The 21,130-nt window shown below is 41.3% G+C and overlaps 1 protein-coding gene across 1 annotated transcript; it reads left to right on the top strand.

Annotated features, from left to right (window-relative positions):
- The first annotated feature begins 306 nt into the window (after positions 1–306).
- Positions 307–20,765, top strand: mapre1b (microtubule-associated protein, RP/EB family, member 1b). Its single transcript, XM_080443652.1, has 7 exons — positions 307–460; positions 5,594–5,714; positions 8,594–8,739; positions 12,281–12,479; positions 12,658–12,767; positions 13,901–14,053; positions 16,980–20,765. The coding sequence occupies exons 2-7, from the start codon at positions 5,594–5,596 to the stop codon at positions 17,028–17,030; spliced, it is 780 nt and encodes a 259-aa protein (XP_080299778.1). The 5' UTR covers positions 307–460; the 3' UTR covers positions 17,031–20,765.
- The last annotated feature ends 365 nt before the right edge of the window (positions 20,766–21,130 follow it).

Genomic DNA, 21,130 nt, shown 5'->3' with positions numbered 1-21,130 from the left:
TGCTTATTATAAGCGACTTGGGCTTTTTCTGTAAAGTTGCTTGTAAAAATTGGTAGTTGCGAGTTAGGGTTCCTTTGGGCAGCCAGGCATCCAAACAAAAATCTGATTATTATCTAAACCAGTGCTTCTCAAGTATTTTCATGTCATCATGGACCACCAAATTAATATGTATTTTCCACATTTTATTTCATTTTTCTTTTTAAATAGCCATTGTATGTTTAAAGTGCTCATGTCGCTTCTTTTGGGCTTGTTTTGTTTTTTGGGTTGCTTATTTCTCTCACAAAATCTGGCAACACCGCACATAAGTGACTTGCTGCTGCGCTGCCCAACTAGAGAGAGGAGAAGAAAAGACCAGCAGTTCTTCACATAATCTGTAGCTAGAGGTTGGAGTGTGGATGTTTATAGCGTCACAACTTAAATCATCCACTCCGAGAGACTGTGAAAGACATCTAAATCAAAGGTACGTGCCACTGCGGCTATTAGTCTTACCGGAACATTTATTTGCCGGCATGGGAAACTGCTAGTTAGCCGTGTTAGCTCATCATCCACTGTCTGCCTGTCTGGGAGCTGGCGAAAGGGCGCAGAATCTATAGGCCTTGTAACACCGCAATCTGTGACCTATCGAATACTGTGCCTCCAGATATTTGCTGTGTTAACGGTGAAATGATTTGTTTGGCGTTTGTTTTACAATAAGACTGCATTCTAATGACGCGTGTGGGAAATGTTGACTTATTTCCCACTTGAGTTCGATTTCTATTCTAACACTAAACTAGCCTTGGACCAAGACTATCATAGATGTATTTTTACATCGATGTTGCCGATGATCCAAGGCTAAAACAAAACATGTTTAGGAACGCAAGAAGGAGACCAGGGCGACATCTTGTGTTACTGAGTTGTGTGGGTCAACAGTGTTTGTGTAACCAGTAAAGGTCCTTGCACACTGGTGCGTCTTTTCGTTGCGTTTTTTTTTTTTTCATTGTTTTTTCAATTTTTTTCATTGTTGTAAAAAAAACGCAACGAAAAGACGCACCAGTGTGCAAGGACCTTAAGCGTCCGTTTTGGTGCCCGAGTGAAGCGACTTGGGCGGGGTTTTCAGATGGACGGTTGAATTCTCCCACTGACTGCTGGTGGTTCATGTTGGGAGATCAATCCGACACACAGTGACACAAATGACCCGAGTTTCCTTCTCTTATTATAAGCCAACGTTAGCATAGTGCGCTGCTTGGTACCATAGGACGGTTTAGCCCCGTTTGGAACCTCGCTCTGCTGACACTCTCCACGATAACTCCGAGATGAGGTCCCCCTGTCTCGTGTCCCGGCGAGAGATAGAGTCCGTCCAAATGCAGTGAAGATCACCCTTTTCGCAACATCGTATCCAAAAAGTTAAGGTAGTCCGAGACACCTACAGATGTTTGCAATTTTGCCGGAAAGTAAAATGTTATGGACGGGTTTGGAAAAAAACGTTTAAAACGCTTATTTAGTCCGCATGTGCCATGTTTTCCCTTTGTAGTCGAATCGGGAGCAGTACATGGCACCTGCCATTGGGGGGTTCTTCCGGGTTGGATGGGAAAACATGGCACAGGCTGACTAAATAAGCGATTTAAACGGGTTTTTCAACCCCGTCGGTAAAATTGTACTTTCCGGTGAAATTGCAAACATCTGTAGGATTCTCGGACTACCTTTAGTTTTTGGATACGATGTTGCGAAAAGGATGATCTTCACTGCATTTGGACGGACTCTACCTCTGCCTGGACCCGAGACAGCGGGACCTCATCTCGGAGCTATCCTGGAGAGTGAGGTTCCAAACGGGGCTCGCTAACTGGCTAGCATTAGCCAACACTAGTGGTGTGTTCCGCCACTCACTCGCAAGGATGCGATTAATTTTGTCTAAAGTCGTCCGAACCATTGAGCTAACTCAAGGGCAACAAAACCAACCGGGTACCTACCGGCATAGTTTGCTTGCCCGGTAGCTAAAGTGGGCCAGTCTGCTAACGAATTAGCGTGTAAGTGGATGAAAGTAGGCCTATCGCAATTTGTCTGTCTGAGGTCTGACTGCTGTGTATCAAGTGAGCTAACGGCTAACTTGGTCACTCTTTCTTGCACCAACCAAAACATTTATTGACATAGTAGCTCCTAGTAAGAGCTGTCCTAGTGGGTGTTTGCGTAATGGTTACCGGATCAATCATAGGCCGGTAGACTAATGGTGGATATATTCATAGTAATTAACCATGTTAAGTGTGGTCAGTGTTTCCTGGTGTTAATTGCCACTGTATTACTTCTGCTGTACTGACACAGAAGATTGACAACATAGCCATGGGGGTATTTGGCTTGAATTAATGCATCCCATACATTATTGACATTAGCATCACTCTATGTTGTTGCTTGGAATTTCTCATGTAATCTCAGCACAGGACATTAGATACTCGTATACCACCCATGCAATACCCCGATCATACATGATGCACAACATGATCTATCTTTCAATAGTCCTGAGACAACTGTTATTTTGGCAAAGCCCCCCTCGGCCACCGCATACAGCTGTTGAGGAAATAGCCGGCCTCTACAGCCTTGGGCAGTAGAGAGATGAGCAATGACTCTGCTGTGCTAAACTACAGGCCTGACTGCTCCTCACATGGAGTCTGTCATTATATACATATGTGTCTAACTGTAGCGTAATGCATGAGCCATATTCATATGGATTCTGTGTGTGTATCTGTGCACAGCACTGAACGTGTGAAGTTTTTACTTATTTTAATATAGTAAGTTTACACAAAAAATAAAAAAACATGCAGATTGCAGATGTGTATGTCTGTATGTAATTGCGTGGTATCCATGTCTTGGCCTTAAGTGTCTTTATGGATTAACACAAGTGAATGTGTGCGCTGTGTGTGTGCATGCATGTGCACACTGCACAGTGAGGTATTCACGTGACTGCTGCCTTAAACCTTTAAGTCAGTGGTCCTCAAAGCTCACAATGTGATGCAATGCATTGGGAGCGAGTGTATATATGCTATTTGGTTTTAATCTTATGGGGGTCCCTGGCAGAAAATATTTTCAAATGGCGTCTCCGGCCAAATGTATATTAATTTGGGGATCCTTCAAATGAAAATGTTTGAGAACCACTGCCTTAAGTCATCGTATCGGTATGCTCTGGCTATTACAGCAAATTATAAAGTACGCTATTGATCTTTGAGTTAATTTGGTTATTGCTGCACCAAGATATGGTGTACAAAGATCTAAACAATAGAGAAAAATAAACCCCAAGCCAAAAATATAGTAAAATTGCCCTGGCCTGTATTAAAGGTTTGTTCAGAAAACTTACTCCTTAAAGTGTTGGTTTACCGTTGCTACACTCCAGTCATTGAAATTAAATGTTTACATTTTGAACCTTTAACCACATGTCCCTATTCTTGGGCCCAAACGTGAGCTTGTAGATTGGCTATTGTCAGTGATATTGAAAAAAAGGCTGTTCTAGACCCCTGGGGGATACTTAACAATGACTGCTACCAATAAGCAAACTAAATATACCAAGGCCAAAACGGGCCATATATTTATTAATTTACTTTCTAAAATGTTTTAAAAAATAGTGGTATTTAGCTCGAATAACTTTGATCAGCCTGTCATGGTGACAGGCCTAGGTTAACTTGCGACCCATAAATAGTTCACACACAAGACATTCTGACAGGATAAGAACGTATTAATATATTTCTTAGTGAGGTGCACCAGCCCTTTCAGTTTTTCTCTTTTACATCGGTGCTCATGCTAAGTCACACAAACAAATAGTTCAAGAGATGCAGTGTGTTTACATCGGTCGCTGAACGTACATGTACCCAATAAACTGGAGAATAATTGAGAGCTGAACATTTGCATTCACATCAGGACATTCTTCTTCCATTTGATTTAACGGTTGTGCCTGTAGCACTTCTTGCCTCTGCTAGTGAGTAGTGACACAACCTGCTTGATCAGGTTATGTGATGATAAAATATATTTTTTTTTGACAAATGGATAGCATCATACCGTAATGTTCCACAGTGCACGTGCACCCACTGGGGTGCGCAAACTGCCTCTAGGGGGTGTGTGACGTTCATTTTGTAATGCTGGTGTTAACCATTGAGACCTGAAGCCGATTCTACATGTCTCCTAAATCTCAACAGTATTCTGAAAAACGTATGTTTCTATATCAGTGGTGCTCAATCTTTTTCATGTCAAGGACCCCCACAATTATGTGTATTTGGCCGCGGACCCCCATCAAAATATGTTGTTCCAGGGACCCCAGAAGCAAAGATTTGAGTTAAAAATGATCGCTTTAAAAATATATATATTCAAAGATTTGCACACATTTTCCAGATTTTTCAAAAATAGCAGATCTACAAGCTCGTAGCGCGGCACTCGGTGCCGCGCTATGAGCTTGTATATCTGCTATTTTTGAATAGCCCAAAGTGTAAAATAATGCTTTTTAGCTCAAATCTAAAAATGACACAGTTCCAGGTCTTAATGGGTTAAAATCTAAAATATTATCAACACACATTTCTCTGAACTTTGACCTTTCACCAAACAAATGCTTTCAGTAGGTTCAGTTCACGTTTTCTTTTCAAACCAATGTGACACGGTCACATTCTATCATTGGTAAACGTATGGTTACAATTTACTGCACCAAATTGGAGAAATCTCACTTCACAATTACCTACAGTAATGTTTATTTGTACCGTACTGTACATGCTCCTTGTCAGCCGTTACCTTAACCAATGTTTGTATTAACCCATAAAGACCGATTCTACAAATGCCTTCTAAATCAGTAGGTCCTCACGCCTTGCAAGATTTTTAAAAAAGTTTGAAAATAGCAGATGTACAAACTTTGGGCTGCGAGCTTGTATGGCTGCTATTTTTTAATATCCAACGCAAAAATCTAAAATGACGGATGCTTTCCAGATTTTAATGGGTTAAACAAACATGTTCCCCCCCCCCTATCCTGACTGAGTTCATATCCCAACATCTCACCTCTACTCTGACTCCCTATTGTTTCATGAATGTTATGTATTGTTCTTTCATTTGTTTGAAGATTTGCACTATTTTGCATATTTGGTTACATCCGTTTCCTGTGACGCACGTTGTGTGCAAATCTTATACAATATTCAACTTGACTACATGCACAGTAAAATCCAAATTTTTATCCATCAGTTTTGTCAATGAGAGAGAGGTGATGAATGTTACCCCACAATGTTATGTTACATTTAAAGGTGGACTTCCTGTAGGCAAACACTCATTTGCATCAGTGTCTCCAGCCTGGCTTGGCTTTAACGAACAAAATGGGAAATGTTCACGAGTAGGAACTTAAGCATGCGGTGAGACTGACTGCAGAAAACCTGAGGGAACAATATATCGGCAGGAGGGAAATTGAGATGTGAGACATTGTAGGAAAAACAGACAGTAGTTAAGCTGAGGGGGAGAAAGTGTATGAGAGACTGACAGTAGGAAAGCTGAGGGGGAGACAGTATAGGAACAGACGGTACAGGGGAGGTACAAGAGGGTGGTTCTGTGATTAACTATATGATTTTTATCCCTTAACATAAGGTCTTCCTTTCTGTGTCCACAGATGGCGGTGAACGTGTACTCCACATCAGTGACCAGTGAGAACTTAAGTCGTCATGACATGCTGGCCTGGATCAATGAATCGCTACAAATCAACCTCACCAAAATAGAATTGCTATGTTCAGGTACGGAGTGTGTGAGCGTGTATATGGATGCATTACATTCATGCACTTACAGTATCCTATACAGTTATTGTGTACGGTCATATTTACAATATCATATACAGTTATTGTGTAAGGTCATATTTACAGTATCATATACAGTTATTGTATACGGTTATTCCTGAGTGAAAGAGTCAGTTTCTGTCTATGAGTGTACTGCCGCCTTTCTGTCTGTGGCTATGTGTCTGTCTGTGGGTGTGTCTGTGTGCATACTAGTCTTGTGCAGAACAAATGTCAACAAATGTCAAGCTCCAGATGACCCAGATGAGATAGATAATGAAAACCTATTAAAGCCATAACTTCCCTTCTGACAGTCTGTTGTATGTGAGAGGGGGAAGTTGTGCAATGCTTGTATGTCTAAAGGTCCAACAGTGAAGCACTCTTTGTATTGAATTTCCGTGTCTCACATGTTCTCATCCAGTTTTGTCTCTTGAAATGATTTTGGTCTTGGATTAGTCAGGAATAAAATAAGGCATAAGTTACATTTGAATTGCTTGCTTGCAAGTAGGTCTTCAATTGTGACAATAAAATATGGAAAAGAGGATTTGTAGTGATCCCTGAGGGGAAATAAATTACTTCTCTGCACTGACCCAGCAGTGGCTCGCTCAGATTTAACGAGCGTCTCGCTCAGGGACATGGCCATGGATCGAAACCGGGGACCTTCTGTAACGCAGCCACTCTACCTTCTGAGCTACTGCAGTGCTGCCCCCAATATAAATGCTTTTCTCTGATAGAAGTCTCTAACATTCACTATCGTATGGCCTGATGTTTCATCAAGTAAAGATTTGTGCACTATTGGTGGCATCTTTGGTATACAAAAAGAGCCAGTCAACTTGACCTTTCACAACAACAACAAAAGAAACGAGTCAGGTTGAGGTCTCAAAATCACTCGCACATCGGGCAAGTATAGGTCATGTTCTACTTGCCTGATAAATAATAATTGTACAGGAGTTTGTGGGGTCACCATTACTGGTGGAACGAGTGTGCTAGTCACTATGCAAAATAGGTGGGGGTAAAAAGGAAAAAAAGAACTTGTTTTTATCTCGCTAATATGTAGAGTCGCCTATCACATCGAGACTAAGCCAGGTCAAATTAACTAGGGTTGTAAATAAGGAGGCATATTCCGCTGCATCAAGCTACGTGCCCGCGAACACACACACACACGGCCCGGGACTTGGGGAACGTACACTCGCTCGACTACAGACACATCGCATGAATATTTGAGGGGTGAAACTTGACATTGTTACTCAGTTCGCTGTTGCTTGCAGCAGGTCAGGATAGATGGGTCTCTTAATCACTTTCTTTCCCGCTCACGCACTCGCTCATGTTGCCGTTTGTCTGGTCACTGCATGTTTTGCTTGACAGAGACGGAAGATAGAGTGCACTCTGGACAGAGAACGGGGCTGTTCGATAGTGTTTATGGACAGATATCTCATGTTGTGCAAATATGGACAGATATCTCATGTTGTGCAAATAGTATAACAAAAAAGGTTGCCTCAGAGTCAATAAATAAATAGCGGGGGAGAAAACGCAAATACCCACTTGCCATTCCGGCCATCCAGAAGGCAAACTCCAATTGCCCCGGAAAATAGGGCTACCCTTAGCACCAACCCCTGAGTTTCACCAATCAAAGCTGATGATTTGCATTGCATTTCATTCCAGCACAGTTGGATTAAAAGGTACCCTGCAACTATACCAAGCCCTGGTAGGGCATGCTGGTGTCTAATCATAATATTGGATTGCGAATGTAACATTAAACATTGATTAGACATCGAAGGGCAATTGTAGAGTTGAGTGTAATAGATTTTGACTGTTACTGAATCATGTCTGTCCCTGTGTGGTCCTGGACAAGAAACAGAACCGATACTGGAAAAGGACAAAGAGAGATTACATCACCCTCAAAGGAATAGATGTCTTTGTCATTTGGTTAACCAAGGACCTAAATGACCTGTTGCCAACAAAAAGCACCCTTAATGTGTTTTCATTTTGTACTGTCAATGACTGTCAGAACAGGTGTCATGTGTCAATGCTCTCTCATTTTTGAATGAAAGACATCAGATATTCTCTTTAGGGATCAGTCAGTCATAATAAAATGTATACAAAAAAATACTTTAGAAATAATAATTTTTAGTTGAAATTATTTCTACCTCAACAATTGAATGAGTGCATGTTCTCTTTTTATACCATGTCTTTCCCAATTTTACTGTGTAGAGGAAACCAGATTATGGGGGGGAAAAGACTGATCACGCTCAGGGGAGCAGATTGCTTTGTCATGATGTAGTGGCCTAGTGAGCTAACACGGCTATCAATCACCAGTCCCCAACAAATGGATAAGATCACGTTTCACTGCTGTAGTGTAGACTATTGAGAATCTGTTCATGCCAAAAGTAGGAATGATGGGTTAGTGACCAATGTTTTGAATGGTGGGCTGGAAAAGGATTAGTGAAATGGATTAGTGCTAAATAAAATTGCAGTTTTATATTTTTGTATTTATTTCTTATGGAGATCTTCGTTGGGGGGGGGGGAAATAAAATCTTAGACCCAAACTAGCCCAAGTAAAACTAAAATTGTATTATGTTGTCCTGTATTAATCTGACTTTGCATGCTGGCGATTGGAAAAGACATCTGTCCATGATATTTTGTTTGGCTATTCAAAACAAAATGGGGTGTGCCAAGGTCAGTGAAGTGGACATCCGCACAGCTGCCCTAATCCCTGCTGGTCATACCCTATAAAACAACCACAGAGTGGTTCTCATTCCAATTCTATGTCTGTCTTAATATTTCTTTTGAATGAGCCTATTTTTGTTCAGACCTCATTAAGACCGTTTGTCTCATTTGTGTAGGTGGTGCCTACTGTCAGTTCATGGACATGCTTTTTCCCAACTGTGTGCCTCTGAAGAAAGTCAAATTCGGTGCCAAGCTGGAGCACGAGTACATTCACAACTACAAACTCCTGCAGGCCTCCTTCAAGAAGATGGGAGTCGACAAAGTAAGCTGCCAAGAATGTTGCTTCCATAACTTTGTAGGGCAGCGCTACTAACATGCAAACTATACACTGTACCATCCCCTTCCTTACATGCAAACTATACATTGTACCATTATACTCCGTCCTTACTGCCAACATGCAAACTACACATTGTACCATCTCCTTCCTAATACTGCTAACATGCAAACTACACATTATAACAGCAACTTCCTTACTGCTCCCTTACTTTTAGTGCTAACATGCAGATTACAATACATCTTATTTGTCTCTTTTCCTCTCTCCTATCTTCTCCTGATCTCCAAATCTTACACATTGGCCACTTTGGTTAATACACCCTAAAATTCAGTTTGATGTTTGTATCAAACCTGAATATTAACTTGCCTTTTAGCTGTGACCAGCTAATATAAGCCACTCTTGTCAGTCGGGTCAGAAATGTCAAGTGCAAACCGAGAGCTGGTCCCAGCTTATCATGAAGAACATGCTTGCTAAGAATAGAATGTGATCTCTTATTCAACATTGCTCACTTTCTTCAATATGTCTGATAAAGTAGACAAATAGAACCTGAATGGATTGACGAAACAGAGAAATTAATAGAAACTTATTTTATTAAGTTCCGCAGCTGTTTTCCCAGCATTTGACTCCTGGCCTTTGGCTAATATCCCTCCCTGACACAACAATATATTCTACTACTGTTAGCATTCAGCCAGACTCGGTACTGAATGATCCTCTCTGCTAGCAGGGCTTCCTTTGTCATCTAGTCAGGTCATGTGTTCAAACCTGACTAGATGTTATGTTCTTCCTTTTCACCGCTCTGTCATCTCTTATATCATGCTTTGGATTCCTCTGTTTATCCTGTCAGGGTTGCGTCACTCCCCTCAGCACTGAGAATAAAAACACAAATTCTGTTGGCGGCACTGACAGTGATATAGAATAGTCCTCAACCGAAACCACACATGACATCACACACTTCCGACAAGGATCCAGGTTATGTTCAAGTACAGTCTGTGTTTTTTGACCATCAGTAAGTCAGTATTTTTGAAGAATCTCACGCACAGAAGTCATTTACACTTGAAGGTTAAATACTTGTTTATTGAGACAAACAAACCATCAACCTTCGCATTATGGCCTACGCTGGACTTCTGTAGTTGGTTCTAGAGCCCGACCGATGACAGATCTGTGTCCGTTGCCGATCCTGGTTTTTGAGACTAAAGTTTCTATTTGAGAACATTTTACTTATAAGCAAACGAATAAAAAAATTGCTTTTTTGTAGATAATATTTTTATATTAACACATTCCATGCCAGAGGTTAATCTCATAATGTACTCACCAGTGCCAACGTTTTATTGTTGTTTTTTTCACGTCGCCATAGACCTTGTTAAAATCCTTAAGATTGGCACTCAATGTGTTAAAACACATTCAATATATGAAAATATTGAATTTAACGAAAAAACATCACATGGATGCACCTGGGACGTATCATCAGTGTTGTAGCCTGGGGTCATAGGATGTTTTGGGTCTCGCAACATATACACCCTCGCCCAGGTGACCCAGCCAGGGTTGATCAAGCCCCGACTTACGTCCCAGGTAGCTACCCACGGTCAGTCCTAAATAGGGAAAGACAGGGCCACTCAATACGCTTGTCCGAAACTACTCTGCCAGGAATGGGGGAGAGGAGATACTCTGGCATGTGGAGGGACTAGGCTCTGTGGATGGCCTCCTGGCCGGGCTCCTCCTCCGTCTCATCAGGTCCAGGACCTGAGCGTTGCACCAGACTCCCCCGCTCCAAACATTTCATTCTGGTGTGATGGTGTCTTGGCCCGTGGTGGTACTGCTGCAGGCTCCCTTTGCGGCTTGCTTGAATGGCCCTCCTAAAGGCCCCACCGTGGATTTGTTGGGCTTCTTCCTCACGGAAGACACATACTGGGGCGCCAACCCAAACTGCTCCCGGATGCCGTCTACATTCCGGCTGTCAACTTACTTATTTTATTTTTATTAAAGTAATTAATTATTACTTTAATTAATGACCTGTTCAAAAATCTACAAGCTCAGTGTTTTTTTTACTTTTGAAAATGTTTGCCTATAATAACAGGTCCAAAATGGGACTGGAAAATTGCATTTTCTCAGCCTGTATGCCATGTAATCACAATGTTTTTGCATTGGTCGACATGGTTAAGGTCTAATTCTCTCCACTCTCTCCTTTCTTTCACCGTTTATTTTTTGTGACGTGTGTGTGTGTGTGTGCATGTCTACCTGACATGTACACTATCTGCCATGTGCGTGCACACTCGATTTGTACATGTTGTCGGTGACACAGTATGTATGTGTGTCTGACTGTCCACAACATTAGGGGGTGAGTGTGTGTTTATCCCATTCTGGCAGGCTGGTGTTTATTTTTCCAGTGCCAGTAGTGAGGGTGGGTTGGCAACCTAGCTGGCATTTCACACAGAGCTCTGTGAGCTGCTAATTAGGTCCCAGCTACTCATTAGCTGCCAAAACGGGGTGTGTGAGAGAGGGCGACGGGAAGGTGGGCATCCGGGTGAATGCAAGGGTAAAGTCCCAGGCAACCACCACAGAGACGAGGGGTTAGAATCTTCCATGGTGCCACATTTTGGCCGGGCACTCCAGCAAACACATTTGTGATAGCTGGTGGGAAGCTGGGTGGTGAGGGTGAGTCTGTCACTGAACTACCGACTCCTAGAGGATTGTTCAGGGCTCCTGTTCATCGAGGTGCGAAACTATGAGGGATGGCGTGTTTCTGCGTCCTCCTGGTGAAACTCCTCACTGTCAGGTGAAAAGATGCGGCTGATGATTTCATGTGTAGACGTCGTTGTCTACAACTCCAACGTGATCATCTGTAGGGGACAGCAGTGACAGGGATTACCCATGAGGAGGAAAACTGGGAATTGGCATAACTAATAAATTGGGAGAAAAAAGAGAGAGAAGGGGGATAACGAAGTTTAGTGCCTTGGGTGAGTTTGAACTGGAGTCAGCTGCAGGAAGGACTATAGCCTCATTTGTAGGGTATGGATTCTTACTTTGTCATCCACCAGGGCAACTTGTGTGTCTGCAGAAAAAACATTGTGACTGTTCACATGCACACAATCACAAGTAATCTCATTCATTGTAATTTCAAAAACACCAAATAATTTTCCTAGTAGTGTTCTTGCACAACAAAAATATATAATTCAACTAATTGAAACTGCATTTTCATTCAGTACTGTGTGTTCATTTTCTTTCTTGTTGCTTTCCACTGTCCTGTTTGAATTCAGATTTTTTTTTAATTTGTTTATTTGACAGGGACAATTTCTTTTCTGGAAAACGGCAATAGTTTTTCACAAATATTGATTGATTTGAATATTGTATTTTTCAAAGTACAGCAGTACGACGAGCAAATGGATGAGACACAAAAAAGCCAAAGGCTTGTTTCAATTGTGGTCCATTGTGGAATATATAAATCAATAAAATGCCCCCCTCACCCACCCAATTGTTTAATTTCAATCCTGCTCTTTTGCTTCCTCTCTCATCTCCCCTTTCTTGTTCACAGATCATTCCAGTGGACAAGCTGGTGAAGGGAAAGTTCCAGGACAACTTTGAGTATGTGCAATGGTTTAAAAAATTCTTTGATGCCAACTATGACGGCAAACCTTACGACCCTGTGGAGGCACGACAGGGACAGGAAGCAATGCCCGCAAACGCACCCATGTCTGCTCTCAACAAGCCCCCCAAGAAGACACTCAACCAAGGTTAGTTGAAGTTCACACACTGATGTATACATATCACAGTATTGGCCATGCAATTCTCACAATCCAAGAGGCTTAAATTAATAATATTTTCAATGGAGATGGTGTCCTAGAGCCAGCCTTAACACATTACATGCTTTTTTTTTGGTTCTTCCTTTGACCACTGTCTCTCTATCCTTAGCTCCTCAGAGAACGCCTGTCGCCAAGGTTGCGCCCAAGATGACGGCAAGCGGAGCCAGGAGGCCAGGGATGGGGGTCGGCGGAGACGATAAAGCAGAGCTTATGCAGGAGGTCAGGTTTTGACAACAGCCATTTTTTTCCTCCACAGAACAGTGTGAAGGTGGTTCTCTGGAGAAAATTGGGAGTTATTTTAGATTACATTAGTTTTTTTTGCCCACTATTTATTCATTGTATTTATTGTTGGTATTGGGGTACGCACACCAACCAAACAATGGCACTACCCATTTTGATTTACATGTTAAGCATTTAGCAGACAGTTTATTACCACTTATAGAGCTGTTATTGTCATACCGCACACTGAATTCCACAGACCCCAATCTAATCAAAATATCGCGGTCTGGAGTGGCTCAGGAGGTAAAGCGGTCGTCCAGGAATTGGAATGTTCCCGGTTCGATCCCTGGCTCCTCCTGGCTGCAGGTCTGAAGTGTCATGGCGCAAGACACTGAAACCCTAACTGCTCCTGATTGGCAGGTTGGTGCCTTGCATGGATTCCTCCGTTATCGGTGACTCAGTGTGTGACTGGGTGTGGGAATGGGTGAATGTATTGCATGATACAACGGGTAGTTCTGACCAACTAATCTGATTGGTCGAAAATAGTCTCTCCAGCCATTCTCAAATGAGCATGACGGCACACCTCAGTTGATTTGACTGTGTACTAGAAGCTCCTCTCACTCTGACATTCTCATGGTGTCTTTATGTCACAGCACTACAGTTAATAAATGCATTTGAAGCTTGCAGACATTGTAGCTAAATCTGTTATAAAATCTAAAATCATAGGATATCTTTGTTGCAATGACATTGAGATGACTAAAGTTTTGTTTTTCTATATGTGGTATTTATTCAGTTTGAGAAGTCACAATGTCTTATTTAGTTTATTGGCTGAAGTTGGCTGGCCCAGAGCCATCTCAATGGCTCTGGACTGACAGGTTAACAGGAACTAGTCTCAGTCAGACCCCACGTATTTTCAGGGGAAAGGAGATGACACTTGCAAAAAGGCTGTTATTTTGGGAGTACTCCTGACTGTATTAATGTTGTGCCACTAATAATAGTTAAGCATACCCTCTTGTGTAATATTCATTAATTGCAAAGGGCTTTGGTGAAATAAAATTGTAACATTTGAATGGTAGCTCTGCACTGCAAAAGGGTTGGAACCTCTGTTTTACATGTTCCTATTTTATCTTCAGGTGGACATGCTGAAGTCCACCATCCAGGACATGGAGAAGGAGAGGGACTTTTATTTTGGAAAGCTGCGGAACATTGAGCTGATTTGCCAGGAGAAGGAAGGGGAGGGAGACCCCACCCTGCAGAGGATTATAGACATCCTCTACGCCACAGATGTGAGTTCACAACAACCCTGACATTCCATCTGTATGTCACAGCCAACGTACTCGCAGCCAAATCTCAGAGTTCAAATCACAAACTTTTAACTGTATTTCACAGCTGTGTTTCAATTGAAACAAGCCTTTACAGTCATTCTGTATGCTAACACGTAATTTCAAATCCCTTGTTAGTCATGAGATTCAGTTCTTTCTTGCATCATAGACATTCTCTACCCCTCAAACATGGGTTTTCAAGTGATAGTGGTCCTCTACTATATGACTTCTAGGGGCTCTAGTCTTTGTCGCAGTGAAATATCATTCTTAAACAACCAAAGCAATGTTTTTCTCATCTATATGTTGTCTATATGGTTGTGATGCATTGCCATGTGGTGTGTGAAATGGAGAGTATAGTTATCCAAAGCAAGAATCATTCCCACATCCCACGCTGAGGAAACCCCTGTTGGACTGTAATGCCTCTTGTCTTAAGAAACAGTCCACACTCACAGAAGCAATGTCTGCGTTTATAATAACGCACACGCTGATGAGGGCCTGAAGAGCCGAAACAAGTCAGTTTCTCAGACTGCTGCTGCTGTAAATTAAAAACGCAAAGAAATCTCTGCGAGTGCCGACTGTTTGCTGTGAGTCTGCAGCTGTCGTTGATTCCTTAAACTAAACTACTGTCAGTAGAGCAACTTGGCTCTGCCTCAGGACTTTTAGTCCTATAGTATTTTAACTGTATTGCCTAGCACGTTTTTTTGTAGATATTCCTGTTAAACTAGTCTGGAGACTTTCTATTGTGTATCCCTGTCAGCTTTCTTACTTTCTACGTAAAAGGGAAAAATCCAGTGTCAAGTAGATTATGCATGCACTGTAAAAAAAATTGGACATCAAATGATAACTGTTTGTAGCTGACAGTTGTTTACAGATTGATCATTGCAATGTTCTCAGGTTCTGGCTAGACTAGAGCCATGTGTTGAATGTCTTAACCTCTCTGCCATGAGCTTCCTGTCACTCTACGCTCTGCAATGAGCTTCCTGTCACTCTATGTTGTCCTGTCCTGTCTAAAAAACTAAACTGCTCAATAATAATTAATTCCCAATAAAGTTTTGTTTTCTTTGATTGCTCTGTTATTCTTGAATTCGGCATGAAGGAAATTTTCCAGACACAAAGGACTGTTGATCAGAGAGAGAATAAGTAAATGGAACCTTGTGTTTCATTAAGTAAGCGGTTAGGCTGCACAAGTACTGTACATTAGCCTAGTGACAATGGCCTAAATAATTTGAGGTACCCCTACCGGAGGTAGGACCAAACACAACATAGTTTTTCCTCATCGCTAAGGCCTCCCATACATGAAATTGATTGTGCCTTGTATAAAAATATTTTACTGCAAAAGTGGTCAAATTGATATATATTTTATAAAGCCTGGCCGTCTGGGGGTTGAAGCATATAAACTCATATAGATTCACAATGGAAGCTCTGAGAGATTTAAAACTTGGTATACTTGGCCTGGACCGCTGACGTAGCGGTCCAGGCACCTAGGCTCACTGTAGCCTAAAGGTCCTTACACACCGGGGCGATTTTTTTCATGCGAATAATAGACTTTATACGTTTTTTTTTTTAAACGTATAAAGTCAATGCAAGCTTACATGGAGTGAAAAAGCGTCTTTTAATTATTCGGAACGAGTCCGAATTTTGCCTATATTCGCCGGTGTGTAACCGCCTTTACAGTGTGTCGCGGGTTCGACTCACGACGGCCGTTGCTGCATGTCACTCCCTTTCTCTCCCCATCCTGTCAGCCTACTGTCCTGTCAAATAAAGGCCTAAAAGCCCAAAAATAAATTAAAACAATTTTAAAAGACATTTGCCATACTTGAAGCTAACCTGACACCGTCAAATAGAAGAAGCTTGCGACACACATTTGTTTCACAGCCTACTTCCCATCTGAGACTTCGGTCGCAGAATCGATGACAGACAGTTTTTCTTTTTTTCAAGCTACTAGGCAGCTGATTGGATGATCCCGCCCCTAGCAGCCGCTGATTGGTTCGAACACGCAGTGTTCGGGCATGCTTACTCCCTGCGCAATCCCAGACCTCCCTGAAATCAAATGCAAATGAGATTTCCGGAGGGAGGGGGTTTACCAGGCTAACTTGAAGCCAGGACATCCCTGGAAATAGGAGATATAGTTATTTGAACACAAACCTACAATAGGTCTATGTAGAATGTTTTCTTTACTTTGTAGTGAATCTGACATGGATTGCCATAGCAACACATATGATGGCTTGTTGGGAAGGTGTGGTTATACTGAATCCAGCAACCATGGTGGTCTTACTGGAGTAGCTCTACATGATGCATGATAAGATACCTTTATTTTGAAGCAAAGTATATCATCTGTATATGGAGACAGTTTTATGAACATCATCTCTCTGTTGAGCAACATTTAGTAGTAGTAATAATAGTATGCATTAAGGCCTTCTGCTGTGAGCTTTTTGACGTATGGATCTTACTTAATGAAACGCAGGCTTGTTGGAAAGGTGTGGTTATACTGAATCCAGCAATATCAGTTGTGTAAATGTAGCTTGCATACTGATGGAGTTAAATCTCTGTGCTTCCATTGTGAATCTACATGAGTTAATATGCCTCAACCCCTAGACGGCCAGGCTTTGCTTTGTTGGGGTGGTGTATAGCAATTTCACCACTTTCGTAGTAAGATATTTTTTATACAAGATCATCCATTTCATGTATGGAAGGCCTTAGAGATGAGGCAAAACAATGTTGTGTTTGGTGCTACCTCTGGTAGGGGTATCTCGCGAACTAAAGCCCTTTTGGCAGTTTGTCACTGCCCTACATGAAACCCTATAGGTTTGGATCCATCTCGGGTCGTATCCTCACTCTCTCTCTCTCCCTCCATTCATTCAATACCTAATGTCTCTCTCTCTCTCCACAGGAGGGCTTTGTGATACCAGATGCTGAGTCAGAAGAACAGGAGGAGTTTTAGTCCCATTAGACGTAAGATCTGGTCTACCAACCCTATTTCTCTACAGTTTCACCATCCCATCCCAGCCCCCCACCACCCTACTGTAATGCCCATAAACTTCAAGCTGGTACCTCCAAGAAAACACACCCATGTGTTATATTTCCACCTGTGATCGAGAACCCATGAGCCCTGCTGGGAAACCACTGATACCAACACGTGGTCCCCTGCGGTGTCCTCAACCCCTGCAGTTGAATCTTATAGGAAACTCCAGCCCTACTCTGCAATCAACTAATTTCAGTCACTGCCTTTTCTTTCCCAGTACACTCCACCTGTCAGTGAGAAGTTTCCAGTTCCAACCCATTCCCTGTGTCCTTCAGACCCCACTGCTCCCCAAAAGCCAGATTATATAACATCTGGTTTCTTGAAATATTGGACTTTAACAAAACAAAATGTTTTCTGTGTGAGTGTGAGCGAGAGTGTGTGTGTAATGTATGTGTGTTTTCAAGTGCAAAATCAATTAGAAACCAATCAGTTGTGATGAACCTCCTCTGAAGACCATACTGTCCGTCTGAAGTCAAGAAGACTCGTTCCAAACTAACTGTCGTTTGTCTCCTCTTGTCACCGCTCCCATCTGCAGCTGTTGTGTGGGTGGCCATTTTGTGTCCCTTTTTTTCTTTTGAGCCATTTAGCTCAATAAATTCAGGAACTGAAATGGTGTCAGTAAAAGTAATATATTATGTGGGGTGGGTGTAAGACATTCAGTTGTGGTTTGGGGCGAGGCAGCAGTAAAGGTCTTCCACTTGCCTCTGTCCAGACTCTGGCGCTGCCGTCTTGGTTTCGGCGTGTTTGACAAACAAAGATTGAAAAAACTGTCTGTTATCTCCTTTTCCCCCATTTTCACACTTATTTACTACTTTTTCTTTTTTTGCAAGACCTCGTACTTTCTTAGGTTTTGAGAGGTCATTGTTTTCATTGTATGTTTGACTCCCCATCAGCCACAAATTCACCTTTTATACATAAGGTCCCCCCTCACTATTATCACTGTCTACCACATATTGTAATTTTGTGGACCACCTCCCCCCAATGTTGACGTTCTAGATGTCATCTTGTGATTGTTGCTGATGGTTCTTTCTTAAATGTGCAGTTCTTAACTCCAAGAACCCTGCTTGTTTTTTGTTTTGTTGAGCCACCCTTTCCAGACAGCAGCCTTTTGGTCAATATGCCAATGTTTAATGAAAAGTATTTGCAAGATCACAAATGATCTTTTTGTATGTTTTATCGTCTCTTTGAGTGCTTGTTTTAAGGCATATGCACGGTTTTATACAAGTGACCCTTAATAAACCCCTCTTAACCAACACTAAAGGCTATTTTATACTGCATTAAGTGACCCTTTCGATAAGTGTTGGTTGAAAAAAATGTTCAACTGAAAAAAGTTTGAATCACTTTATTCTGTTGAAAACATGTCAAGTATAAATTACCATGAATGATGCCGAACAGGCCGAGAATTGACCACCAGACTTGTCTCCCCTACCAGCCACTGTAGCAGCTAACCAACCACTATATGGAGAAAATATATTGGTGGTAAAATAGTAATAGTTAAAAAATATGTGTTACTGCTTAGCTTTGGAGTCCAAACAGCCACTGTGACCGGGTGAGAACTATGTCAGTTTCCTTCCATGACTTTTCAACTGCTGGCTTTGGTCTGTTCGTTTCCAAGCCTGTCATGTGTTCAGTAATAATATGGGATCAATGACTTGCCAATCTGTCAAACCAAAGTTGTTTTCTTCTTTGGGAATGTACACTGAATACGAGTGTCTATCCCCCACCCCCACTGCTTTGCTATTTCCAAGCCTTGATTTGTGGCCAATTTTAACATGAAAGCTGTGTACTGTGGACTTAAAGAAATTATGTTGACACTGTTTATAAAACGGATGTGTCATTTTCAACACTTCAATGTGCTTCTAATCTGGGACCACTTCACATTTGTGTTATTTTTGTTACATAACTTAAGTGATACCCACACAACCAATTGCTCCTCTGGGGACATTTAAAGTTCTGCCAACCTGCCTTATAGTAATGTAAATTGTTTGCTGCAATTTTGTTACATAAATCTGAGCATATGTAAGGCGAGTGTACATGAAATCCGCTGTTTACATACACAAAAGGTTGCACAGATGTATAGTACCCCAAATGAGACCCACGTGTTGAAAATAACAAATTCTTTATAAGTGTGTAATCTAGAGACTAAAAAGTCAATCTCCTTTTAGAAATTGCCTGTCTCTGTTGCTTGATGACAGATGTTAACTGTTTATCGAATGCCTTATTCCTGGTTAAAAAAAAGAATACACTTTTCTTTAATGACAAGTACGTTTTTCATAATTTCATAAGTGTGACTTTATACTATTCTCTTTTTGGCAAATGTTTGTACTATGATTTAAGTATTGTAAGGAAGTCCTCATATGGTTATAAATCACTTTTCCGGACAGAAGTCAGAAAATAAAGGACATTGGAGGTATTCTGGGTGGATCTTGGATGTTTTAGTTTGAAACAGACTTAATGGCTTCTGTAAAATGGTTTGAAACAACATGTTACAAATGGTTACACTAGCATTCAAAGCTGTAGTTTTAAGACAAATTAAATGCATATGCTAATGAAATCAAACTGTAATATGACTATGCTCATCTGAGTTTTGACTGGAGACTGTTTGGCTCTTGTCAAAGGGGGCTTTTATCTTATCAAAACATTAAGCATAAACATACTGGCTGCAGAGTGATAAAATACAAATTTTGACCTAGGGGTGGAAGTACCGCTGGTAATCAAACCCCATCAGTTCATGTCACTAATTTGCACACCTACCAGTGTGTGTGGGAGATTAATAATGTTATATTTATTATCTGTCATACGACTGCGTTGCTCACTGAAGATGGCAGATCTACAAACTTGATGCAATGCGTTTGTGAGCTTGCGGATAGGGTATTTTTGGCGAGCGACGCCATCGTATAACAATATTTTGGTAGGAATTAAATCCTACGTAGACCACAGGCCCTCCATAGCACATAATCAGACAGCAAATGGCATTTCACAAAGCCATTCCCACTGCAATGTAAATGAAATATGTTAAAATACCATGTTACCTATTTGATTAAAGCAATAATGCTGAGGTCATTCCTTCTGCATTCCCAAGATGTACTGTCTAGCACTGCATAAATTGTTGTCTATTGCCAACATGTAATGAGGGCCTCCATTGCATGGTGGGGTACACTAACATACTCTTGACTTATGAAGCAGTGGTTCTCAACTGTGAGTGCAAAGTTAGTTCTAATCCACCAGAATGAACCTATACCATCACCAGGTGATCCTGGTATAGCATACTTTGTGATTAGATGGCTGGATAAGAATGGCAACCAGCAGTACTCTGGGTCCCGAAGACCAAAGTTGAGATCCACTGTTATAATTAAGCTGGAATAGGATCACCAGTTACTCAGCAACAACAGTAGGCTTGTATAATTAACTGACTCTGGATTGTGACCATTTTGTGTTGGAGTTTTATGTCTACTTTTACTCCATAGTAAGATGTGTTGTTTGCCCAAAAGAACATATTTTCAAACTTGGAAAAACAGTTCATGTCAGCAAGTGACACCGTTGTACGATGGAGTATAAACGGTTTGACAATTGTCTGGTACCAAAATAAAAGGCTATCACAAGCCTTATAGAAACAAATACTGAAATCACAGAACAGGAAGATGGAATGTTTTGAATTGTTTTGTTATGTTTTAGATTGACATTCTTTAACTCTGTATGTTGCCTTGAGAGAACATGATTATAGACACACCTCCATTTGGGTTCAGCTTTGAGATCTATTCATAACTTTCTAGAATGTGTAGTTTAACTTTGATGCTGAGATAATCATAGTGCTAACTTTCTTTGGGGGGCGGGGGGGGGGGCACAGCAGTTAAATAATTGAGTTGTTAAAAAACTCTTGTTTTATTTGATTTTAAGCACAAATGTTTGTTGCTTTCAATGCTTTGTGATATGGTGACTTAGTTATTGAGACCTTGGGTATGGGTTTTCCAAAATGTACTTAAGTTATTTTCTTCTCATTAGTCAAATTTTAATTAGCT

This window comes from Gymnoscopelus braueri, assembly GCF_963280865.1.
Source record: "Gymnoscopelus braueri genome assembly, chromosome: 12".
NCBI lineage: Eukaryota > Metazoa > Chordata > Actinopteri > Myctophiformes > Myctophidae > Gymnoscopelus > Gymnoscopelus braueri.
Note: the sequence above shows the minus strand (reverse complement) of the source record. Positions and strands in the feature narration are given on the sequence as shown.

Bases quoted from the DNA above. Each gene is read 5' to 3' on its own strand.
- mapre1b (XM_080443652.1), top strand. From the start codon at position 5,594: ATGGCGGTGAACGTGTACTCCACATCAGTGACCAGTGAGAACTTAAGT. The intron at 12,768-13,900 runs GTCAGGTTTTGA...TTTTATCTTCAG, and splicing joins AAGCAGAGCTTATGCAGGAG to GTGGACATGCTGAAGTCCAC. The intron at 14,054-16,979 runs GTGAGTTCACAA...CTCTCTCCACAG, and splicing joins ACATCCTCTACGCCACAGAT to GAGGGCTTTGTGATACCAGA.